The sequence below is a fragment of the Acartia tonsa genome, chromosome 5, assembly GCF_053477335.1.
Source record: "Acartia tonsa isolate MP-2025a chromosome 5, ASM5347733v1, whole genome shotgun sequence".
NCBI classification, from domain to species: Eukaryota; Metazoa; Arthropoda; class Copepoda; order Calanoida; family Acartiidae; genus Acartia; species Acartia tonsa.
This window is the reverse complement of record NC_137264.1, coordinates 19,698,333-19,721,804: the sequence shown is the minus strand read 5'-3', so window position 1 is coordinate 19,721,804 and position 23,472 is coordinate 19,698,333. Positions and strand designations below refer to the sequence as shown.

Below are 23,472 nucleotides of genomic sequence, written 5' to 3'. Positions count from 1 at the left end.
GTAAGTTAAAGAGAAGCTTCGATACTAAAACTGTTTATCACAATTGTATTTATTATAAACAATCTCCTCTTCATAATTGTTATGCTTGTCTTGCATTTTGATTAATAACTCTTTTGTTACACATTTTATACAACATTATAGAGTTTCATCAATTAAGCAGAAATTATTTTAACAAAATTTATAATTTTCAAAATCTATTCAGCCATCAACTTTTCAATTATTGATGATTTTAATTTTAAGAAAAAGCAGATGATTTTGATTTAAATAGTTTTGACTGAAATTATTTGAATATTTACCTAATTGTCTGAGAACTCATTATGTATAGTCATGTGACGTGTTACCTACTGATTTCATTGTTTTCCTAATCATTAACTTCCTGGACTACTGTTTTTTTGATAAAAAAAAAACGAATTATGTCTTAACCTCTTTTCGAGGAAGCTTTGTGTTTATCAAGTACAAAATTAATTCCTTATCATTAATCCTAAAACTAAGCGCAAATGTCGTCTTTTTTGGCTTTCCCTTCATAATGTGACGCAGCATGGATTGTTTATATGCGCCCACGTTTTCCACTTTTGAATGAGATATGAGAGTGTGAAGATTTCGGAGAATAAAATTGGGCCTATCATTGGTCTCATAGTGTGTGAACGACCCTAGTATATCAGGGATTTGAAACCATAAGAGCTTCAGGTAGAATTTGTTAATTTGATTAAGAAGAATGGTGTATAGGACGATTATATGTAGTTTTAAAAAGGCTTTAGCCAGCTAAGCATGAAACTTAATTATGTTTAATATATGTTTTAGTAATTTTTATGTGCCTTATTGTTGCATTTAACAATGATTTATTAAACCAAATAATTTTCCTTTAAAGCCAAAGTTTCCAAAGATTTTTACCGTAGAGAAAATTGATTTTTAAAAAGCAAATAAGATTACGTGGTTATAAATAACTGGAATTATGAACTAATTGATATTGTAATTTCAGGTCTTTGAAATAATTTCATCAATAAATCTATATTCAAACCTGCTGTTGAAACTTGATGGTTCCTGGTATTGGGGGTTTGTATGTTCGCCAACTGATCTCGTGAACTTCCCGCTAATTCGGAAGTCAAGCTCAACCAAAGTGTCATGGTTGAGACAATTTCAAAGTATCTGATGAATAGGCGTTAGCATTCATCAAGAGATCAATAGCATCCAGTGAATTATTGATGCAATAAACTGTGACAATTTTTCTGTGAAATAAGTACCTAGTGAATCAATATGCCACTAACCAAAAAGCAGAAAATTGAGCGAGCTATCGCTATTGGCAGTGAAAGGCTAGAAGTTTTTGATGAACAGTTAAAAGTGTTTTATGACAATCTAAAAGCCTGCCAAAGTTTTAATTCATGTGAAAATGTGACTGTAAAATCAATTCGTGACATTTTTAGTGAGGTCAAGGACCAATCTGACCTAATAAAAAGTCTAAAACCTGCCGTGGAGACTAGTGAGCTGCGCGAGTTCAAGCGTGATTTGGATGAAGCTAGTGAGCAGAAAACTGTTGCAGATAAAGTTTATGCGTCGTTGGAGCAGTGTACAAAAATTCTGTACTGGCTTGACAATGATTCAGATGACGCGAGGTCAAGCACTGTCGCCAGGAACCTTGACGTCATTGAGAAGGTGAAGATGGACATGGGAGTGCTTAAAATTTCCGTGGAGTTGCGCCAAGAAGTACGTGATATGTACCGAAGGCTTAGAGAGATGGAACGTCGTTCATCTAATCTGGATGAGAGTGGGACACCTGCCATGCTCTCCAGAAGTATGTCTGCTGTGGATATTCGGAGTTCCAACCCGCAGTATGGGCGCTGGGACAACAGTTTGTTGCCGTCGTTCGACGGTACTGACACGGATTACCCAAACTTTAAACAGGTCTTTAAGGATCTATGCTCTGGTTATGGATTTGCTGACCAGAGGTTAAGTCTGATGTTGTGTATGGAGAAGGTGATAACCAACCCGGAACTACGCAAGCAAGTGTCAGCGATTAGAGATCATAATGAACAATGGGCGTTTCTTGATCAGATGTTTTTATCAAACACTCGCCGGTTCATGAGGATTTTAACTAAGTTGAACAAGATGAAACCTGTGGATAAACCTGTGGAGGTGGTTAGCGCAATTGCTACCTTCAAGAGCATGATGCAGGAGGTAGAAGCCATCGTTGGTTCTGCAGCTAAGGATTACAACCACCTAACTCTTATTCATATTTTTAAAGACAAGTGCCCTGAAAATTTGAAAGACAAGATTATGATGGAGCTAGGTAGCATGAACCAACCAAACATCCCGAAGATTGTAGAACTGCTGGAGAGGACCAGGGGTGCCATGTTGGCTGGTGATATGTCCTATGACAATGGCGCCGGCAAGAGAAATCGTGACAGAGCTGCCGCCGCGCAAGTATCTGGCCGCAACGACAATAAGAATGGAAAGGCTGGAAAGGACAAGGCTTCCAAGTGGAACAGTGCATGTCCTGTTGAGAGCTGCAAGGAGAAACACCCGATTTTCCGTTGCCTCACGTTTAAGAAGATGGACGTGGTTGACCGAAAGAAAGTTGTCCAGCAGAAGAAATTATGTGAACTTTGCTTATGTGACGGCCATACTGCTGACAAATGTAATAAATCGGATAAGCTTGGTGTTTGTGGTACCAATAATTGCGACAGATACCATTCCAGGTTACTCCATGAGGCTAGTGCTGGTGTGAATACAGTTTACAAGTCAAGTTCTGCACCCAGCCCCTGTACCTTCTTACTTCAGTTAGTTCCTGTTGTAGCACCTGGCGGCGGCACCTGCCACGCCACGGTAATGTTTGACTCCGGGGCAAATTTGCCACTTGTGTCTGAGAAGTTATCCAACAAGTTGAAGCTGAAATCTACCGGCAGATATACAACTATTTCTGTAGCTGATGGTAGTGAGTCTTCCTGCCGCAATGTTGTGTTTTATTTGAAGGATAGGGACGGCAATCTGAGGGAGTTTGAGGCAGCTGTCATGCCTACCCTCGGCGGGGCCAACGAGATGCGCTCGGTCCACCCCGAAACTGCCGCCGAGATATTTAAAATGCCGCCAGAAAGGTTTACATATATTAGTGGAGGCTTAGATATCATCATTGGAAATACACATCCTGACGTGTTTCCTTCAACCTACCAGAAAGTGGGCCAGTCTATGTTGTGGCGAACCATTTTTGGTAGTGGTTTTATCTGTACGAGTGCTGATGGTGGAGCTGGAGATCAAAAGTCGGCTTATAAGGCTGTCAGTGTCAGTGGAGGCACTTTGCCAGACTTTCTGACGTCTGAATCGTTTGGTGTACAGCCGCAGGCGCTTTGTCCAGGATGTACTGCTTGTCAAGAGTGCAAGGCTATGGCCGACGGCACTACCTGGGACCAGCGTGAGAGGCAGAGGATAATTGAGGCAGGTTTAACACTAGACTTGCAGTCCAACAAGTGGACAGGTCAATATGCTTATATTGAAGATCCTCACACTTTACCCTACAATGAAAGTTTAGCCCGCAAAATTGCTGAAAAGGATCGTGCCAGGATGGTCAAGGAAGGTACCTATGGAATGTATGTGGAGGTATTCAACGACGCCATAAGAAGAGGCGTTTTTCAAAAAGCCACGCCTGAAGAATTGCAGTATGAAGGACCTAAGTCTTGTTCATCAATAGTGGTTGCTTTCAAGGAGGATTCAAGTTCCACACCCATGCGATTGTGTGCAAATAGTTCTCTGACGTTCAAGGGTACCAGTTTTAATAACATAATGCTGGGAGGCCCGCCGCCAATGCAGAAGATATTTTATCATTTGATGCTTTTCCGCGGTTACAAGGTTGGTATAACCGCGGATATCTCCAAGTTTTATAACTCCATCCTGGCCACAGAGTTCGACAGCCAGATGAAGAGAGTTTTATTTTCCCCGACGCCAGATGGTCCACTTGAAATTTACCTGACCAAAGTTGTAAATTTCGGCGAGTTAGCTGCGGGAAATTTGGCAGTTACAGCCCTGAAGTTGACGTCCCGCCTGTTCGGCGGAAAGAGTGAAGCAGAGGTCAAGGAGATGTATGGAGAGGGACAAATAAACGGTAGTGAAATTGTTGCCAAACCTGAATTATGGAAGGAGCCACAAATACCTACCTACCCTGATGAGGAATTCAAGTTACCTCAGATTCCAGTTGCAGTCAAGCTTGAGAAGCACAGCTTCATAGATGACGTTATTTCGGGAGCAGGATCGAAGCCAGAAGCCAAGGAGATGATGAAAGAGGCCGACAGGATTATCGGCAAAGGTAGTTTTTCCTTCAAACAAGTCATTTATTCTGGAGATGATTGCCAGCCTACCAAGGTTCTCGGGCTGATATGGAAGCCAGCCACCGATGTGTTGTCCATTGCCACAAGAGTCAACCAAGATGGTAAAGTCAAGGGAAGGAAGGTGAAAGAGGATGCTGATTTGTACAACCTCCAGGACGCCTTGGACGAGAATCTGACGAAGAAGATGGTCCACAGGTTCGCCGCCCAAACCTTCGACCCGATCGGGCTTTGCAGCCCTATTCTGTTGAGAATTAAACTTGTCCTGCGGAAAACCTGTTTGCTGAATTTGGGCTGGCAAGATTTCATTCCAAAAAGTCTACGGGATGAACTTGTTCAGTCGCTGGAGGACAGAGCTGAGGTCGCTAAATTGGAGTTTGACCGTTGTGTGGTTCCGGATGAACCAACTGGCCTTCCATCCTTGATGATGTTTTCGGATGGGTCATCAGAGGCTTATGCATCTAATGCATATTTGAGGTGGCCAACTAGACAAGGATTTGAAACGTTTCTGCTAGCCACCAAGTCAAGAGTTGCGCCGGTCAAGTGTGAATCAATTCCACGCCTTGAGTTGATGGGGTGCCAGATGTCCACAAGGTTGGCAAAGTCCGTCAGAGATGCCCTGCCCTTTGATATTATCAGAGTGATGTATTTTACTGATTCATCGTGTGTTTTATCACAAATAGTTTCCAACAGTGCTATGTTGAACACATTTAATTCTCATCGTATTGGAGAAATTCAATCTGCGACCAACAAGGATGACTGGAGGTGGGTCCCGGGGACGCAAAACGTTGCAGATTTGGGCACCAGAAGCACCTGCAAGGTATCAGATTTGGGACCAGGTTCCAGGTACAGATTGGGCCCAGAATGGTTGCGCCAGGATGAAAGTGCGTGGCCGGTGAAAACTGCCGAAGAAGTCAAGCAGGTTTTACCCCCAGAGGAGTTGAATACCAAAATGGTTAAGTTATGTTCAATGAAAGTTGCCGGAGAAGCCGCTGAAGATGTCTTTAGGTTTAAGCACAGGAGATCATTTGGACAGGCCAAGCGTATTATGGCAGCTGTCCTGCAAGTTGCGAACACCTGGTTGAAGAAGCTAAAGAGCAGACAAGAAGGTAAGACTACAGCCGCTGGTAGTCATGTAGCAGCCGCAGATTCTGTGTACAAGCCGTCTTTGTACAATTTTATGGCGGCGGCGGAACTTTTCATTGTGTCACGAAGCCAAGAGGATGAGTGGATAAATGATGCTAAAGGCAATTATGCGTCATTAAATCCATTAGTGCATGAAGTATCATTGACCTGGCCTGTCGTTGGTCCCGGAGGAAATTATGTGACCAGGGAGATGAGGATTCTTAAAATGGTTGGTCGTGGACAGCCAGTCATTGACGCCATTACTGGCGGCCGTAAAATGATATTTGAAGACATGCCAGGTTTAATAATTTTGGAGCCTGGTAATTGGTTAGCTGCTGTTTTTATGAGAGAAGCGCATGTTGAGCTTCACTCTGGTGTCCGTGGAACTTTAGCTGAGAGCCGCCGTTGGTGCTGGATTGTGAAGGCAAGGAGGTTGGCCATCATGGAAGTGAAGAAATGTTGGCCCTGCAGTGTTGAGAGGGCTAAGGAATGTCGTGCTACCATGAAGGAGGTGTTACCTGACAAGTTGGTCCCGAGCAGGCCTTTCGAAGCTGTGCAAGTCGACCTGATGGGTCCGCTGGTTACGAGGAGAGCTGCCGCCAAAACGAGGAGTCAGACAGCAACGAAGAAGGTGTGGGTGTTCGTGGTGGTCTGCAGATTCTCAGGGGCGTTGTGGTTAGATGCCTTGGAAAAGTATGATACCAGCAGTATCCTGTTGTCCCTGCGCAAGTTGGAAGCTGTTCATTGTCTGCCGAAGTCATAGTAAGCGACATGGGCACACAATTATCCGGTGCTCGCAAGGTTTTAGAGCAGAAGTTGGGCAGCCAGGTAGAGTTTGCTTGGTCTCAGATCCCGGCCCGAGCCCACCATTATATTGGGCAGGCTGAGAAAATGGTGGGATTAACCAAGAGATTGCTGTCCAAGAAGTTGGTGAATAGTTCTGTTAATTTCAACGAGCTCCTGGTGCTGTTGGCGGAGGTCAGCAAAATTATGAATAGCAGACCACTGACGATTGAAGCTGCGAACGACGTGGAGAATTAGCGGCTGATTACCCCTGGCCAGCTGCTGGGAAATGTTGACCGCCAGCCGTTGTGCAATGTGGCGATGAAACCGGAGGACCAAATTTCCTCCAGGTTGAAGTTGTTGGAAGATTTATCTGCCCAGTTTTGGACTGCCTACCGCCAGGAGATCCTACCGAAGATATTACGGATGTCCAAGTGGAAGGATGAGATGGCGGAGCCACTAGCTGACGGAGATATAGTTCTGGTTACGAGTACCAATCCCCTGATGAGATGTTTGAGGATGGGCCGAGTGACGAGAATTGAGGATGGGAGAAAGACTGCAAGAGTCTTGTTCAGACTGACAGATAAATCTCCCCTAGAAGAACATGCTGTATCAGTCAGGCAGTTGTTAAAAATTATGATTAATAATTGATTCTTATTTTATGGAAATTGAGTTTTTTTTTAGTAAAAAGCCACATTTTTCATATGCCTATTTTTATACCTAAAATAAGAATCAAATGAAATGCGATTAAATATTCTTCTATTTCATATGCTCAAATTTAATTTTATTGAGTTTAATTTCTTTTCAAAAGTACAATTCATTTTAAAACTTACCTGAAAAGTTTAACAAAAAGGAATAAATGTGTCGAGGTTGCGTGATTCGATATTTATTCTAAGAAAAAAAATCAAGTATTTTTTTAGCAGATTTTTTTAAATTATATATGAATTTCAATCAAGTAAAACATTTTTATTCAGATCAAGGAATGATTGAAAATTCATATTTAAAGTCTCATATTTTTTACAAAGAAAAATTGGTATTTTTTTCATAATTTCAATGGAAATTCTAACGAAGATATTATTATTTTGCTATTCTTAAGTATTGAAAAGTTTTATTGTTGATTAAGATATTACAGTTCTTATTCATTAAGTTTGAAAAACTTTCTGCCCAAGGATTTTGAAAAATTTTTTCTTACTACTCTTTTTGATGCTTAACCAATTTAGTTTTAAGTACCTATAAATCTTAATTTTCTTGTCTAAGATTTATTTCGTTTTATTTTACCATTATTGTTTACATTTCGACCTGATTTCGTAGGTACTTATTGATTTATTAATAATGATTTATTACCTATTGATTATGAAATGATTATTATTTAGTATAAGTTGTTATATTTACAACATCATGATTAATAGGATTATCTATTTTAGGATTGTGTATGTGATCTTGTGATTGTCATGTGCATGGAATGTTGTATGGTACAAACCAATCCCCATCCTTCTATCCTAAAATGTGAGGTATTATGAGTCCTAGTGAGGAGTATAATATTGTGTATGCATTTCACGGGGTTTCATTTAGTTAGGAGCAAAATTGTCACGTTTTCGGGATGTGGCCATTCTCTTGTGATTATGGTGAGTTGAGTTTAGTGAGAAATGTTGCTAGTGCTCAGCGCAAAAAACCTTGAATCTCGTTAAGGAAGTTAATTTGACTTTCAAACGGGGGGTGTGTCTTAACCTCTTTTCGAGGAAGCTTTGTGTTTATCAAGTACAAAATTAATTCCTTATCATTAATCCTAAAACTAAGCGCAAATGTCGTCTTTTTTGGCTTTCCCTTCATAATGTGACGCAGCATGGATTGTTTATATGCGCCCACGTTTTCCACTTTTGAATGAGATATGAGAGTGTGAAGATTTCGGAGAATAAAATTGGGCCTATCATTGGTCTCATAGTGTGTGAACGACCCTAGTATATCAGGGATTTGAAACCATAAGAGCTTCAGGTAGAATTTGTTAATTTGATTAAGAAGAATGGTGTATAGGACGATTATATGTAGTTTTAAAAAGGCTTTAGCCAGCTAAGCATGAAACTTAATTATGTTTAATATATGTTTTAGTAATTTTTATGTGCCTTATTGTTGCATTTAACAATGATTTATTAAACCAAATAATTTTCCTTTAAAGCCAAAGTTTCCAAAGATTTTTACCGTAGAGAAAATTGATTTTTAAAAAGCAAATAAGATTACGTGGTTATAAATAACTGGAATTATGAACTAATTGATATTGTAATTTCAGGTCTTTGAAATAATTTCATCAATAAATCTATATTCAAACCTGCTGTTGAAACTTGATGGTTCCTGGTATTGGGGGTTTGTATGTTCGCCAACTGATCTCGTGAACTTCCCGCTAATTCGGAAGTCAAGCTCAACCAAAGTGTCATGGTTGAGACAAATTAGGAGTACCTACTCATATACTTATTGCTTTTAAATTGAGGGAAACATGGCAATTGGTTGGAACAAACAAAAAGCATCCTTTTGTTGAATCCTTAAACAAATTTCAATTTTATTTGAAAGAAAAAAAGTTGTATATCTTATTTAAGAACTTTATACATAAATTATAATTCATAAATAAAATTTGAGAAAAATACTTAGAAACAAAATTGTTAACATTCAAAAGTAGCGAAGCAATGCAAGAAAAATGCCATAATAAAAAAAATGATGACTTTCTAACTTATAGGTACTTTAACTGTGATTGTATTCTTTACTATTCCCATCTTGGACCAGTTGTGTCCCTTGTTTTCAAGGTATTTCAGTGTATGATAGACGTACTATATATGTAACGAACAAAAGCAATATACAATACCCTTTTGTGTAGCTTCGCTACTAAAAAAAAGAAAGAACTTATGTTTAGACATATGATACATATTTTATAAAGCAATTTTGTTATTGTTTAGATAAATATTGTGCTCTTTTAAACCGCATTTATTATTTAACATGTATAAACTGCGTAGAAATATCATTCTTTTTTTAGCCATAGAAAAATAAAGAGTATATCAGCCTAAGGAAATTGCTATAATATTTTGAAGATATTTAATTTTTATCGCCCTTTTAACATGACTAAAAACCATAAAATTAAGGATTATTAAGATAAAATCTTGCAAATTTAGGGGTTGTTTTCTGCCAGATGTTATTTTATTTTATTACCCTGAACTTTTAAACACTTAACATCAACCACACAAAGCTTCTGTTATAGAACTTAGATATTTGAACACTTTCATTCTAGTTGAGGTTCAATTTCTTTTAGTGGTAATTTAAGATTTTGAACATTTTAGTCAGATTTTTCCTATTATTTCTAACTTTAGAAATGAAAAAAATGAATGAGGTTTTCTCAAAACGTTTTTTTTTGCAGAAATTTGCAATTTGAAAAGATTTACAAAAAATTATAAAATTTCACATCACTAAATCAACATTTAGATTATTATGCTTGGTCTATCATGGAGGGAGAGAACAATGACAAACAACCCTCATTAAAACCTAATCATACCCTCTTATTCTTTAAGTAACACATAGCTTCCTATAAAACAGTTACTAGGAAAAATCAGTTTAAATTAACACAACTCAATCACAGTTAATCTTTTCTTCAAAAATTTGTCTAAAGTGTTATTTTTTACTTTGCAAAACCTTTGGTATAAATAATTGAATGAAAAATATGAAATAGCGATAAATTGGCAGGGAGTAAGGGAGGGGACAATGGATCGAATATTCTATCTTTAGGAGTCTAAGACTTTGGGGACTTGCGCAAGAAATGCCTATACTCGCTATGTTAGTTTTGAAAATATATAGTTTTGCAGACAGAGAGTAGTTCAAATATAAATACACGGCCCCCTCCCATACTATATTTCACTCCCTTCATCCCCACCTCCTTTTTAAAAGTAGACGACGAGAAAGGGAAATGGAGAAGGGAGGTGGGGGAAATAAATAGGATAAAAAGGGGCAGGAAGGCGTGCGGTTCATATACTTGCCCATCCAGCTACACGCCTGCCTGCCCCTTTTTTCCGTGTTCACATCACTTGCCCCCAAATCTCTTTTCTCTTTCCCTGTCATCTAAAGAGATCCAGGGAGATATTTCTAGTAATTAATTACAGAATGGTTATGTCAGTCTGTAATACTGGTAATCTTATTTTCAAATGATTGCTTTTTTTCTTGGAACTTTTTTCTTAGTTTATGGTTTTCTAGATTTAATCAACAATCACTTTACAATTTCCACCATATTTTCGGGATTATTCTGGTTTTCATGGCCTTTCTTCAAAAACTCTTAAATTGAATTAATTGCCCATTGTCCCCTCCCTTACTCCCTGATAAATTGGGGTATATTAATTGTCATGTTATGGTTATGGTTATTTTAGTTATGTTTATTCTATTTGTGCTTTACATTGTCTAATAAAAAGGAAAGTTCTTTACCCTCTTTGTCAGAACAATGATATAAAGCTTAGCGCCCTTCTATTGACTTCTCTCACATATCTATTTGGATAAAAAAATCTCCCAGCTACCAACTTTTGTAGTTTTAAAGTACATTTGAAAAGTTTGAGCAAATTCAACACAGTCAACAAACAAACGGGACAGGGATATGGCATGTGAAAAATATTAATTTTGTCTTCAGCTATACTTTACTCACAAATTAATCAAAATGACATTTTGTCTTGCTATTAGTGGCTTGGCCTTAGAAGCTGTAAAGTGTTGGCCCATGGCTTTCTAGTCCATTAAATTCTGAGATCTTAATGGGCACACAGACATTATTTTTTTCTTAGAATTTGACGTGCTTCATGACATTTCCCACAAGTCTTATCTTTATTTTCATAGAGAAAACTTTGTTTTGCAGCGTATACAAGAAGGGTTACTTGCATCATTCAGATCTTTGTTTTTGATGTATTTATATCATGTAAATGGATGAAAGAGGGATGAGTTTTTCAGCATTTTTTTGCATAGGTAGTGTCATCAAAATTAGACTGGCAAATATCTTCTTATTTCTTTTTGAACAAATTGGTAGGATTTTTGACAAATTCTCTTTCTTGTAGAGTTACATAATGAATATCATACATGACTAAGGATTAGTTTCCACCTCAAATTCAATTGTTAATTTATCAATAATATGTCAAAAATACTAAGAAAAAACCAGCCCCCTCTAATAAAAATTGTATTCCTTACCCCAAAAAAAGCGTCACGTGCCTGCAGATGTGCCAGCCTGCCTTTCTCTGTGCCCATGTGTCCGCTCTGTACAACTTTTCTCTTTACCTTCCAATGCATTTAATTTTATATGAGATATATTTCTGGAGAATATACTCAGATTTTCTTTAGATTTACAATAGATATTCAAAATTAATAATAGAAAATTTTAACCACCTATTTAATACATTCGTCTATGAAGACTTTTGGCTGCAAAGATATTTTAACTTATGACTATCCTAAATTGCTGCAGATTGCTTTAAATAAGGCTTATTTTTTATGCCTTCTATGCCCAAACAATATTTCTTGTTAGTCAAAGTTGTGTGATTAGTATTGCCACTTGGAGTGTAAAAGTACACAAATAGGTTGTACATATTAGTAAAAGGAATTTGTTAACCATTTATGTGTACTTGTGTGTATATGTATGTGTACACACGTGTGCTGCTGTACTTTATACACGATGTTGTCACTGTAATGGAGCAAAAAAAGATAAGATTGAAGGGGTAGGTCCATAAATTTTATTTTTAAAGTTGGAGCAAATGTTTAGATTAAGGTTTTAACAAGTTGTAAAACTAATACTGAATACAACTACTAAGCCGTTCATGAGTATCAATAAATGTGATATTGACTACTATATTTTGTAGGGGCCATATCTTCAAGGGGGAGGTTTGCCCCCTTACTGTCCAAACAGTAAAAGTGAATTTGAAACCCTATCTGGTCATGAAAATATTTTAATGATCATTACAGCCATATTTGAGATCTTAGCGTACATACAGACATACTACTTTTGCTTTCTACTACGGGATAGAATATTTTTTTGTGTATTGTCTCATTTAATTAAAACTTAGATTTTAGGTATGCCATACAGACAGACATCCTGTTGCTCGAGTTTATAAAATTTGTTGTGATCATTTCCATAAAAAATCAAATACCTACGAGAAATCTAATGTATTTTTCCCTGCTTTTTATTCTGCATTTTTTGACCATATATTTGTTTTTCTTTGTAATGCATTTATATCATCATAACAGAGCAAACAGAATAATACATTCAATCCCAGTATAAGTTGTTGGATAGGACAGTATTTGCAAAAATAAAAATTCTAAAAATCTATGAATTACAGATTTTCTGTCCCATTTGAAGAATTATTTCTTGTTCATTGACGAAATATTAGGAGTGCCACAAATTATTATAACGACCTTTCTCGACATGGTATTAGGCAAGAATTTATCTAATGATTAAGAGACTAACTTAATGCAAATCTATGAACGAAGACAAATTGTATATTATGTTGGCTAATATTGAGAAGGAATAATGAGAACAGGTCCAGTTTTATTGAAAGTTTACTTATAAAATTAATCTTAATGACTTTTGCCATTCAATTGATAAAGTTTATATATATATGTTAATTTTTACTGGAGTTCATGATATTAAAGCAAAAATAAACAATTTTAGAAATATTTTTATGTCAAAGTGTAATTTTCAATTGTCAATAGGTACTACGTTCAAGTTGAACGGATCTTGCAATATTATATCTATACCTGCTCATGAATGGATTGTGTTTGAAGGTGTTAGTCAAGTGGAAAGTTAGGTTTAATGAATATACCTGAAAAGAAGTAAATTTTTATTAATGTGACAAATAACAATTATTTTGATAAGAGTGCTAACAAAACCAATTTTTAAATACAAGAAAAGTTGAATCACTGCAAAAAAAAATTAGTTTAATGGACAATAAAGTGTTTTAAGATCTGTCAAATAACATTTAAGCCCTTTTCCTTATATAGGTTTTTAATTATTGATATGTATTTTTTTGCCAATTAATCAAATTGACCTAAACTTTTTCTATTAATATATATTTTCCATGTAAAAATAGACCACAAATATAGAAGTGCATTTTCTATAGGGCATTGATAAATATTATAAATAAAAAAATAACAGATAGGGCAAATGTTGATATGAATCTTATAAATTCTTGGGAATATTGATACGAAATTTCAGAGACAAGGGACTAGGAATTAAAAATGAAAGAATTCTTTCAATCCACTAAGCTTGCCCACTTTCTTTTTCATACCCGGCCCGAGTTTAACTCGAAAAAATAATATTCGATTTTCATTGATTTTAAATTTTCATTGAATTTAGAATTACATTTTCAGACATTACAAATAAGCTGAGCAAGTATCAATTTTCATGATCCATTTTGCCTTACAGAATTTTAAGTGACCAAGTTGGCAAAATTTATAAAAATTATTATTTTGCATTTTTCTCCTTAAAAATAGTTTTAATGAAACAGTTTAATATTTTTTATCAGCTTTAATTGCCCCTCATTAACTAAAAGTATTAATACAACTATTTACAAGCTTCTCTTATTTAGACCAAATTTCTCCTGTAAATTAATTTTTGTTTAATTTTGGAAGGTTTTTGCTATTTTTTTTTTACTGTTTTCAAGGCTATAATAAAAGTTGAATCAAATGAATCAATAATTTACTTGGAATTCATTTAGCAACAAGGCCAGTTAATGCCGAGTAAATTACTTCAAATGCTTTCTTATTAGGTTGATAAATTTCAATAATAATTGTTGAGTTTTTTAATCTTTTTGAAACAATATGTAACTAAATGAAGTGGAAGTGATATATCACCTTTACAGACATATACTAAAAAAGCTTTAGGCTACTAAGCAATACTAATAGTCAACTCTCGCATCGTATTATAAACGTCTTTCCGCGGATATAAAATATACAATTATAAGATTAAAACCAGTATTTTTAGACCCGAGATGCCGAAAGCACGGGCTAAAAAAGCTGGTTTTAATTTTATGATTGTACATTTTTATATTCGTAGAAAGCTGGATATAATACGGTGCTAGACATGTTTTTTCGTATGGATAAGAACCGGTTCCTATCCACCGGATTCGAATGAATACGAGAAAGTATATTTATCTTATTTTCTGTATTTTTCCTGGTTCATTATTAATAGAATTTCTTAATATATCATAATGAACCCAAGTTTATCCCCCTTCCTATATTCTATCTTACTATATTTTACAAATCAAAAGTAGTAAGTGTTTTGTTTGTTTGTCTTTAACCACTCTACCGATCGAATTTTCCATTTTAGGAAAGCTTTCAAAGGTCTTTGGGCGGTTTTATGCTAGTTGATTTCAGATTTAAGTCTTGGAATATTTTTTTTATCAATATATTGCCCCTCAATCTACCCCATCGAATATAGAGCTTTACTTTTGCTCGAAGCCATATGAAAAACCGTATTAAAAGTTACTAGAATATGGGTCCAATTTATATCATTGTAGTAAATAGATATTATTGATATGCAGTGACTTATAATTAATATGTATATTACATTATTATTGATTGGAGCGAAGCTTTTCTACATTGAGGAGTCATATAACCGTTTTTCGTACATGATTATATATTTATTAAGCTTAATATAAAAAGGATTTCTGTCTGTAGCATTTGATATCGCTAACTGCTTGGCCGATATACTTTTGGGGGATCCACTAGTAACTAAAGCATCGCAATTATTCATATGTTTTTATAAATTCAAATTTACATATGATTTACATACTATTTCTGATTTGAAAAATGTCATACTTTTTATTTTTATTTATTCTAATTATTGTACAAATAAGTATATTTTTAGTAGCGAGCTACTCTATAATTCACAATGTCCGTCCGCCCGTCTGTCCGTCGTCCGTCCGTCCGTAATTAATGAATTGGGGGAAACGTGATTTTCTCGGCTCCTGTAAAAGATAGAGAGCTGAAATTTTTATACAACATTCCCATCATTAAGGAGCACAATTAACTACAAAACATCAATGGCGGTCGGACCGCTTTATATCAGGTTTTAGGCTATTTTTTATATTTTCAAAATTTTCCCCATATCTTTGGTGTTTATGGTCTGATTTTCAAAATTTTTTCCGTTAAAGATATCAAAATTAAATTTCCCGTCATTTGAAGAAAACAATAATGACGGTCAGACTGCCTTTTTGCAGGTTTTAGGCTATTTTTATATTTTTCACATTTTTCCCCATATCTTTGGTGTTTATGGTCCGATTTTAAAACTTTTTTGCATTAACAGTTTAAATTTTTTTTTTCCCATTGTTATATGCATCTAGTATGTAATTTACTTTAACCGTTCATCATACAAAATAAAACAAGGTTTCGTGTTTATTTTCTCCAATAAATCTATTCTTGATTTTAATAAATACACTTTAAATCTACTTCTACGTATTCCCATCCACAATTTTTTGTGCTTCGCTACTTATGGATGTTGTCATCCTTGTTTATACATCAATTGTTATATTTAGAGCACAAAGAATGATACTCTTATTTCTTATTTTGACTATGAAATACACTAGAATAAGGATAAAAAACATACGTAAGTAGTCAAGTTTATACCTAGGGTAAAATAAGGGGTCATTTAACTCTTGGAGTAGTTTGGTCATTGAACATGAAAACTTATAACTTGTTTTTTGCATAAATTATGATTGTTATTGAATGACTTATAAACTGTGTTCAATAGTTTTTCTCAAGAATAAATGTCCCTGATTGGTTATTAGGAAAGAAAAGGATCAATTAGAGAAAATAACAACTTGAATAAGACAAGGATAATTGGTTGGTTGTCTCTCTTTCTTACAAATATATATTACTAGTAGTTTCGCCTTAGCATCCAATTATAAGAAAGGTTTAAAAACTAGTATTAAACCATCCAAAGACTTAAATTTAGAGCAATTTCCTTCAAGCAATGGGAAGCATATCAAAACGGGAGAACTCTATAAGTTTAGTGGTTATCAAGATTTTAATGGACAAACAAAAACTTTTTACAATAGGATCATATCATTAGTAATTTGATTATTGATGATTGACTACAAATCAATTTCTCTCTATATCTTCATTATGATGAATCTATCTATTTAGGTATGTTGGAGGTATGGGTCTTGCGGTCAACCTGGTTGGACTCTGTCTGTTCCATGAACATGGATCTAGCCATGGACATAGCCACGGTCTTACAAGGTAACACTTTCACACAGGGTTAGTTCCATGAACATGGATCTAGTCATGGACATAGCATTAGCCATGGGCTTACAAGGTAATACTTCCATACAGGGATAGTTTCATGAACATGGATTTAGACACGGGTATAGCCACGGTTTTACAAGATAACACTTTCACAGGGATAGTTCCATGAACATGGATCTAGCCATGGGCATAGTCACTGTCTTACAAGGTAACACTTTCACACAGGGTTAGTTCCATGAACATGGATCTAGTCATGGACATAGCATTAGCCATGGGCTTACAAGGTAATACTTCCATACAGGGATAGTTTCATGAACATGGATTTAGACACGGGTATAGCCACGGTTTTACAAGATAACACTTTCACAGGGATAGTTCCATGAACATGGATCTAGGCATGGGCTTAGTCACTGTCTTACAAGGTAACACTTTCACACAGGGATAGTTCCATGAACATGGATCTAGCCATGGACATAGCCACTGTCTTACAAGGTAACACTTTCACACAGGGTTAGTTCCATGAACATGGATCTGGCCATGGACATAGCCACTGTCTTACAAGGTAACACTTTCACACAGGGTTAGTTCCATGAACATGGATCTGGCCATGGACATAGCCACTGTCTTACAAGGTAACACTTACACAGGGTTAGTTCCATGAATATGGATCTAGCCATGGACATAGCCACGGTCTTACAAGGCAACACTTTCACACAGGGTTAGTTCCATGAACATGGATCTAGCCATGGACATAGCCACGGTCTTACAAGGCAACACTTTCACACAGGGTTAGTTCCATGAACATGGATCTAGCCATGGACATAGTCACTGTTTTACAAGGTAACACTTTCACAGGGTTAGTTCTATGAACATGGATCTAGTCATGGACATAGTCACGGTCTTATAAGGCAACACTTTTACAGGGTTAGTTCCATGAACATGGATCTACTTAACACTTTCTCAGGGAGAACAATCAACAAAAACCTAACCTTCTAACATTCCTTAACACAATATATTTTTTTAAACAAACGTAAAGTACAAGAAAGGTATTGAAAGATTTTGAAAATTATGACTTTATATATACCTTTACCGTTGGTCAATTTCTCCTTATCTCTAATGTTTAAAGTAAGGTAAGAAATAATTTTATAAAAAATACTTTCGTTATGTCAATATTTATTAATTGCAGAAATAGTTACAAGTGTACACTTAAGCTAAGAAAAGACATTCATTCCAAAGTAAAAATAAGGTCGTTTAATATGAATGTTCTGTGGTTTGTGTTTTTGTACCTTTAAGGATGTTTGAAAAGGCATACTTCATCCAAACAATTGCAGATAACAAATGGTCCTTTTGGGGTCAATGCTTTTATCTAACTCTATTTTAAGAAAAATGCAACAGTAGGTACAAATTTTAAAGCCTTGACTTAAGATACAGTTTAAGGCGAGATTCTTTTCTTATTTGTTTTATCTCCGATTATTGCGAAGTTTAGCTTAGAAACACAATAGCTGTGGTTATCGAATGACGCAAATCCATAATCATAACAAAATTTTGATAGCTTATAAGAAATATTCAGAAAGACAAGCAGATATATAAGCTGCTTAATTTAAAGTTAGGATATGTTTTTTCTATAGATAAATAATCCAACATATCAAAATGACTTAAAATTATTAAGAATCATTTAATATTGTTTAGCTAAGCTAAAAATCAACAATTCATGTTTTTAATTCTATACTCTGTTAAGTACATAATTTTTCCTGACATAAACTTTAATTAATTTTAAGGGGGCCATCAAACTATTATAACACTAACATTGGTTAGAAAGTTCAATTATGAAACTCTTTAAACTAATGGAAAAGGAAAGAGCATTCCAATAAAAAATTAAAGAACTTGTTTCATTTAGACAATTTTCTTTTAAATTAAAGTACAAGAAAAGTCTGAAAAATTCAAGCATTTTTTTATATATTTATTACCTAACTATTTTTTGTTTTTTTGACTACTGGTTTCTTTCCAATCTCCAAAATTTTAATTATATTAGTTTTATATAACTTTAAAACTTTCTCTTTCGTTGAAATTAACTTTTGCTACTCAAAACCTTTTCAGAACTCAGGTTTTTATATAATAGTGAAAAATGTTGCTATAAATAATGAGTACAGAGTAACAACTTCTAGTTAGGACTTCTAAACAAATATTATTCATCGAGTTTATTTTTACTCAATATCACATTTGAAAGGTGACAGAGCCATGGATGTAAACTAAGCTAAAAAAAAATTCTAGCCTTAGCAGGCAATGATTGATAGTCTTTATTATAGTAGCTTCACTGTAAAAACACCGAAAATGTTCTGAAATGAAGAGCTGATTTCGTGGAAATTAGTTAACCATTTCATCTGGTTCTCATCTTTAAAGTTGGTTCTAGAGTCGGTTGCTTATTCTGTATCACAGTTTTAATCCAATATTTCTACAGTAATTTGATTTTGCAGGCTGTGATTACCTTAAGATTTCTATTTTTTTTTATAAACATCTATAATCATATTTCATCAAACTAAATAATCCTTTGATTTCACAACCCATTTCTACAAGTCTTTTAATTGGAATTGGATGTCAAATGATTATCCTTGCAAGAAGAAGTTTTTATAATTGATATTTTAATGTTTGCAGCAAAATTACTGATGGTTTTTTTCGGTTACTGAACGACTTTGGAAATCAATTTAGTTTTTGAAGAAAATCTTAGTTTTTTGTAGGCTTTCTACATAAAGTAAAAAATCAAAATCAAAACACAATTTGAAAAAAAATAATTTCAGTGGTAATTTATTAACATATTTTTCTAAAACTAAACAGTAAACAGCTACCTAACTGATTATTTATCAAATTTTTTTTTATGGAAATTATTTACAATGCATTTTCTCTAAAGACTAGAATTAATCAAGGATTATTTTTCTTTTGCTGCTATATTAATTTCAGGTACATAAGGCATAGAACATATCCATAAATTAAGAAATTAAAAAATGGAATAATCAACTTGTGGGTTTTTGTATGCTGAAAGATATATGCTATAGGACCAAACTGCGTCACAACTAAAGAAGTTGAAATTGAATCCTTAAACAGCTATACGACAGCAATATTAAGATATGTCTTTGCCCTTAAATAATCACATCTCATTTCATATACAGTTCAGACATCGAGACAAAAGTCCTGAAATCTATTTGAGTTCTGTTGATAGTGTAGAATTAAATATCAATCTTTTTATTCCTGACTTAATTTAAGCTCTTCTTAATTGATCTTTAATCTTCAAAGAATCTTTTTTTATAGATGATAAATGAGCATATACTCTTCTAGTTATTTGCTGTGTCTATATCAAGTGTTTTAAGTTCCTTAAATTTTTATTCTCCTGAACAAATTTGTTTGTCTTACTGTTCATGAAGTTCAAAATAGGATTTATTAACTGTATTATCTATGATCTATGAATGTTGTAATTCTTTTCTTTTTATCTATTTCATTAGAAAAGAGTAAATATTAAATTCTTTTTATTAACAAATATTAATAATTTTTAGATGATTTTTTTTCTACCTTAAAGGCTTGTGAAGTTCTTAAAGGTATTGAAGGTTGTTTTAATTGAATTGTGTGAACAGCTTCAATCAAACCACATAAAAATTAAAAGAGTTTCGATTACCTGAAAGATCATGTGCAATCAGGCTGTTTAAACAACTTCATACAAAAAAAGGCAATTGGAAAGATTTCGTGATTTTTTTTGTCTTTTCTCATCTAGGAAATATTTTTCTAAACTTTTTTTATCAATATTTTTTATAGGACAAAATTAGCCTAGAGGTAACCCTGAAAGGTTTCCTCATCTTTTTCAATTAGAAAAATTGTAAAAGACTTTTTTCAAATGCTTTCATATTTTCAGGAAAAAAGTGGATTTTTATAACGTTGTCAAAAATCATTTATATAGCACTACATGGATCTAAAAAAATTCAAAATAAAAGTCATTTTCTTTATTTTCCTTATCCTTTTATATTTCTGCTGTATTTGTTTCTTTGAAGTAGAACATAAGTTCTGTATATGTTAAGATTAAAGGAATAAAATATAATACAATTATACTGTATTTTTTCAACCAACTGGGTTCAAAAAGAAAATAATATTACACATTCGAAAACTATCTGGAAAAACAAAACAAAAAAAAATTTCATATTAAACATTCGAAAACTATCTGGAAAATCAAAACAAAAAAATTTTCATATTGAACATTCAAAAACTATCTGGAAAAACAAAACTAAATTTTTTTAAATTTTAACAAAGCCTACCATTATTAATTTTTAGAGACCATTAACAAAAATTCATCTCTTACTTAGTTCCCTTATGAATGAACTAGCGGCTACGCCCCTAGAGGCCTCTAGTGGCATTTAAATGTTTTTTTTTTGTTTAAATATCTAATTTAAGAAATAATTTGTCTATGGTCAATCAGCTGTTAAATAATAAATTCATGTATCTACGCAGCGCAACTACGCTACGTAGAGACATTCATATGCTAGCGACACTATGCGGCAGGAATATTTCAATTTTTACGATTTTATTGTGATTTCTCTTGGGAGGGTGGTGGTACCCTCCCCCAAAATAGTTATAAACCTTCCCAGGACCTATGAGAATCTACCCTGTTAAGGAGAACCTGATCGGTTCAGCGGTTAGCGAGATCCTTCGGTACAGACACACACACAGATACACACACAGACAAACAAACATCCTGTTACTTTAGTATAAGGATTGATGAATAAGGAAAAATACTTATTTCAGCAAATGAAAAGAATTTAGTATAAGCAATTTCACTTTCTTTCTCATTACTTCTTTCATCATCCTATATTATATATATAGGATTTTTGTCTGTAAGTTCCTGATGATCTTGACAACCACTGGACCATTTTACAGTGAATCTTCTAGGAATATCATCAATCCGTTTCCAATTTTGTGCCTCGAATTGCTATTCCTGGAACCTTCTTATTAGAATTTAGATAAATTTACAAATTAAAACAATAGGTTTCTTTTCTTTAAAAGTCAAGTTCAATATGAGTTTAGAATCCCACTGACCTTCAATAACTTTGATCTTTTATTACCTCTATTTGTTTTATTGGAAGGTATATCACTAAAGGAACTGTGCAGAAAGTATTACAAAACTGTAAAAGTTAAAATTTTAAAATGTTTTTATTTGTCTGCATTTCTAGCCTTAATGGGGAAGGGCTTCAAAGTGGGATGGATATTGCCTATATATTATTTTTTCTGGAATATGTTGTTGTAAGGTATGGTTCGTATGACTGATTTGATTGTTTTTACAATATTGATTCATACTGGTATCCACTTGGCACAAGTTTTATGTCTCAAAAAAATTAAATAAGTACTCTAAGCAAATCATAATTCAATCATTGGTTTAGGCTTTTATTTAAACTTTTCATGTTTAATCCATGTTCTAAAATCCATTACAAAGTGTAAATGCATACCACTGCACTTAGATTTATTTTTGTGCGTTCAAAACTGCTACCAAATCTGCCTTTTAGATACACCAATAGATTTGGAAGATTGCTTTATGAGGATCAGAATATTTATCATTAACTTTGGTTATTATCTCATTATATTGTCATTAAGGGGGGGGGAAGTTCTGACACATTTGCGTAAACGGTGAGTATAGGCTTTATCTTTGGACTGAGAGGATAGGTTATTAGGGAAAAAATCATTCTTATATGATGAATTTCCCCCAGATTTAAGATTTTTTGGATAGGCCTCCAGGTTCCGGAGCTCCAGGCCTCCAGGTGGTCTCTGTACAGGTAAAAATGAAAAAAAAAAAAAAATTTTTAAAGTTAAAAATCAACTTATAAAACAAAATATGCATATTTTTTCTTCAAATATGTGAATAATATTAAAAAAGATGCATATTTTGTTTTATAAGTTGACCTGAAACTTAAAAAAAAAAAAAAAAAAAATTCAATTTTACCTGTACAGAGACCACCTGGAGGCCTGGAGCTCCAGAACCTGGAGGCCTATCCAAAAAATCTTAAATCTGGGGGAAATTCATCATATAAGAATGATTTTATCCCTAATAACCTATCCTCTCAGTCCAAAGATAAAGCCTATACTCACCGTTTACGCAAATGTGTCAGAACTTCCCCCCCCCCCCTTATTTTAATTGGAAGCCTGTTTGGTATATTCCTTCAAAAAGAATTTAAATATTTTTTGCTGTTTTGTTTAAAGGTTTGATTTTCTGGGCACAGAATTGCTTTATCTGCCCAATTCCTTGCTAAATATTACTCCCAGGCCGTCTTTTTATTAAATCTAGTGCATTGCTTGTCAAATTTGCTTTTTACTTGGTGTCACAGTTGAAATAGTGCCTACACTAGCTTAAGATTCTACTGTAGTATCTTTCATTCAATCCACATTCAAAGAAACATGCATTTTTGGATTGCGGGACACATATTCCCTTCTGAATACTTATACATTTTTTCATAGTTTTTATTTTTTAAGTAATTTTAATTGGAGAGCGAGAAGACATTACACTGGTACCCAAAGTTTTATAACCATTAAATTAGGCTCTAAACTTGGGTAATTTATTAATTTTTGATTGGTTAGTTCAAATCTAGAAGTGTCACACCAATAATTTTTAACTACAGAAAGTGCTGGGCAAGATAACAGAGGAATAATGTTTATCTTATGGTTTTAGGCTGCTAAACCAAAGCTAATCCTCTATAGGCTAAACTTAAAGTGAAAGTTACAAGAAATAAACCTTATGTAAGCTTTTCTTTATTTCATAAAAGTTTCTTCTACTTTCTTAAGTTTAGAATTTAAATGTTTGAAGTTTCATAAATATTTATTTCATGGCTAAAATTTTTGTAAATTGCATAGAATTCTTCAAAGAAATATGAAAATAAATTGTTAATTTAATGTAAAAAGGCTTTTTTTCTATTATACACATTTTAGGTAATGAGTATTAAATAGGATTATTACTAGCTTTGCTACAAGCTTATTTAAAAATGAATAGGAT

At 34.1% G+C, this 23,472-nt stretch overlaps 1 protein-coding gene across 6 annotated transcripts in view; it reads left to right on the top strand.

Annotated features, from left to right (window-relative positions):
* The window catches only part of LOC145318958 (calcium/manganese antiporter SLC30A10-like), a 107,694-nt gene that overhangs the window by 67,330 nt on the left and 16,892 nt on the right, over positions 1 to 23,472 (top strand). For all 6 annotated transcript variants that reach the window (XR_013879607.1, XM_080160727.1, XM_080160728.1 and 3 more), the window contains one exon: positions 16,356 to 16,451. Coding sequence is in view for 5 of the 6 variants with exons in the window: in XM_080160727.1 (XP_080016853.1) it covers positions 16,356 to 16,451 (96 nt within the window). In the remaining variant the exon portion in view is untranslated. The remainder of the gene's footprint in view (positions 1 to 16,355; positions 16,452 to 23,472) is intronic.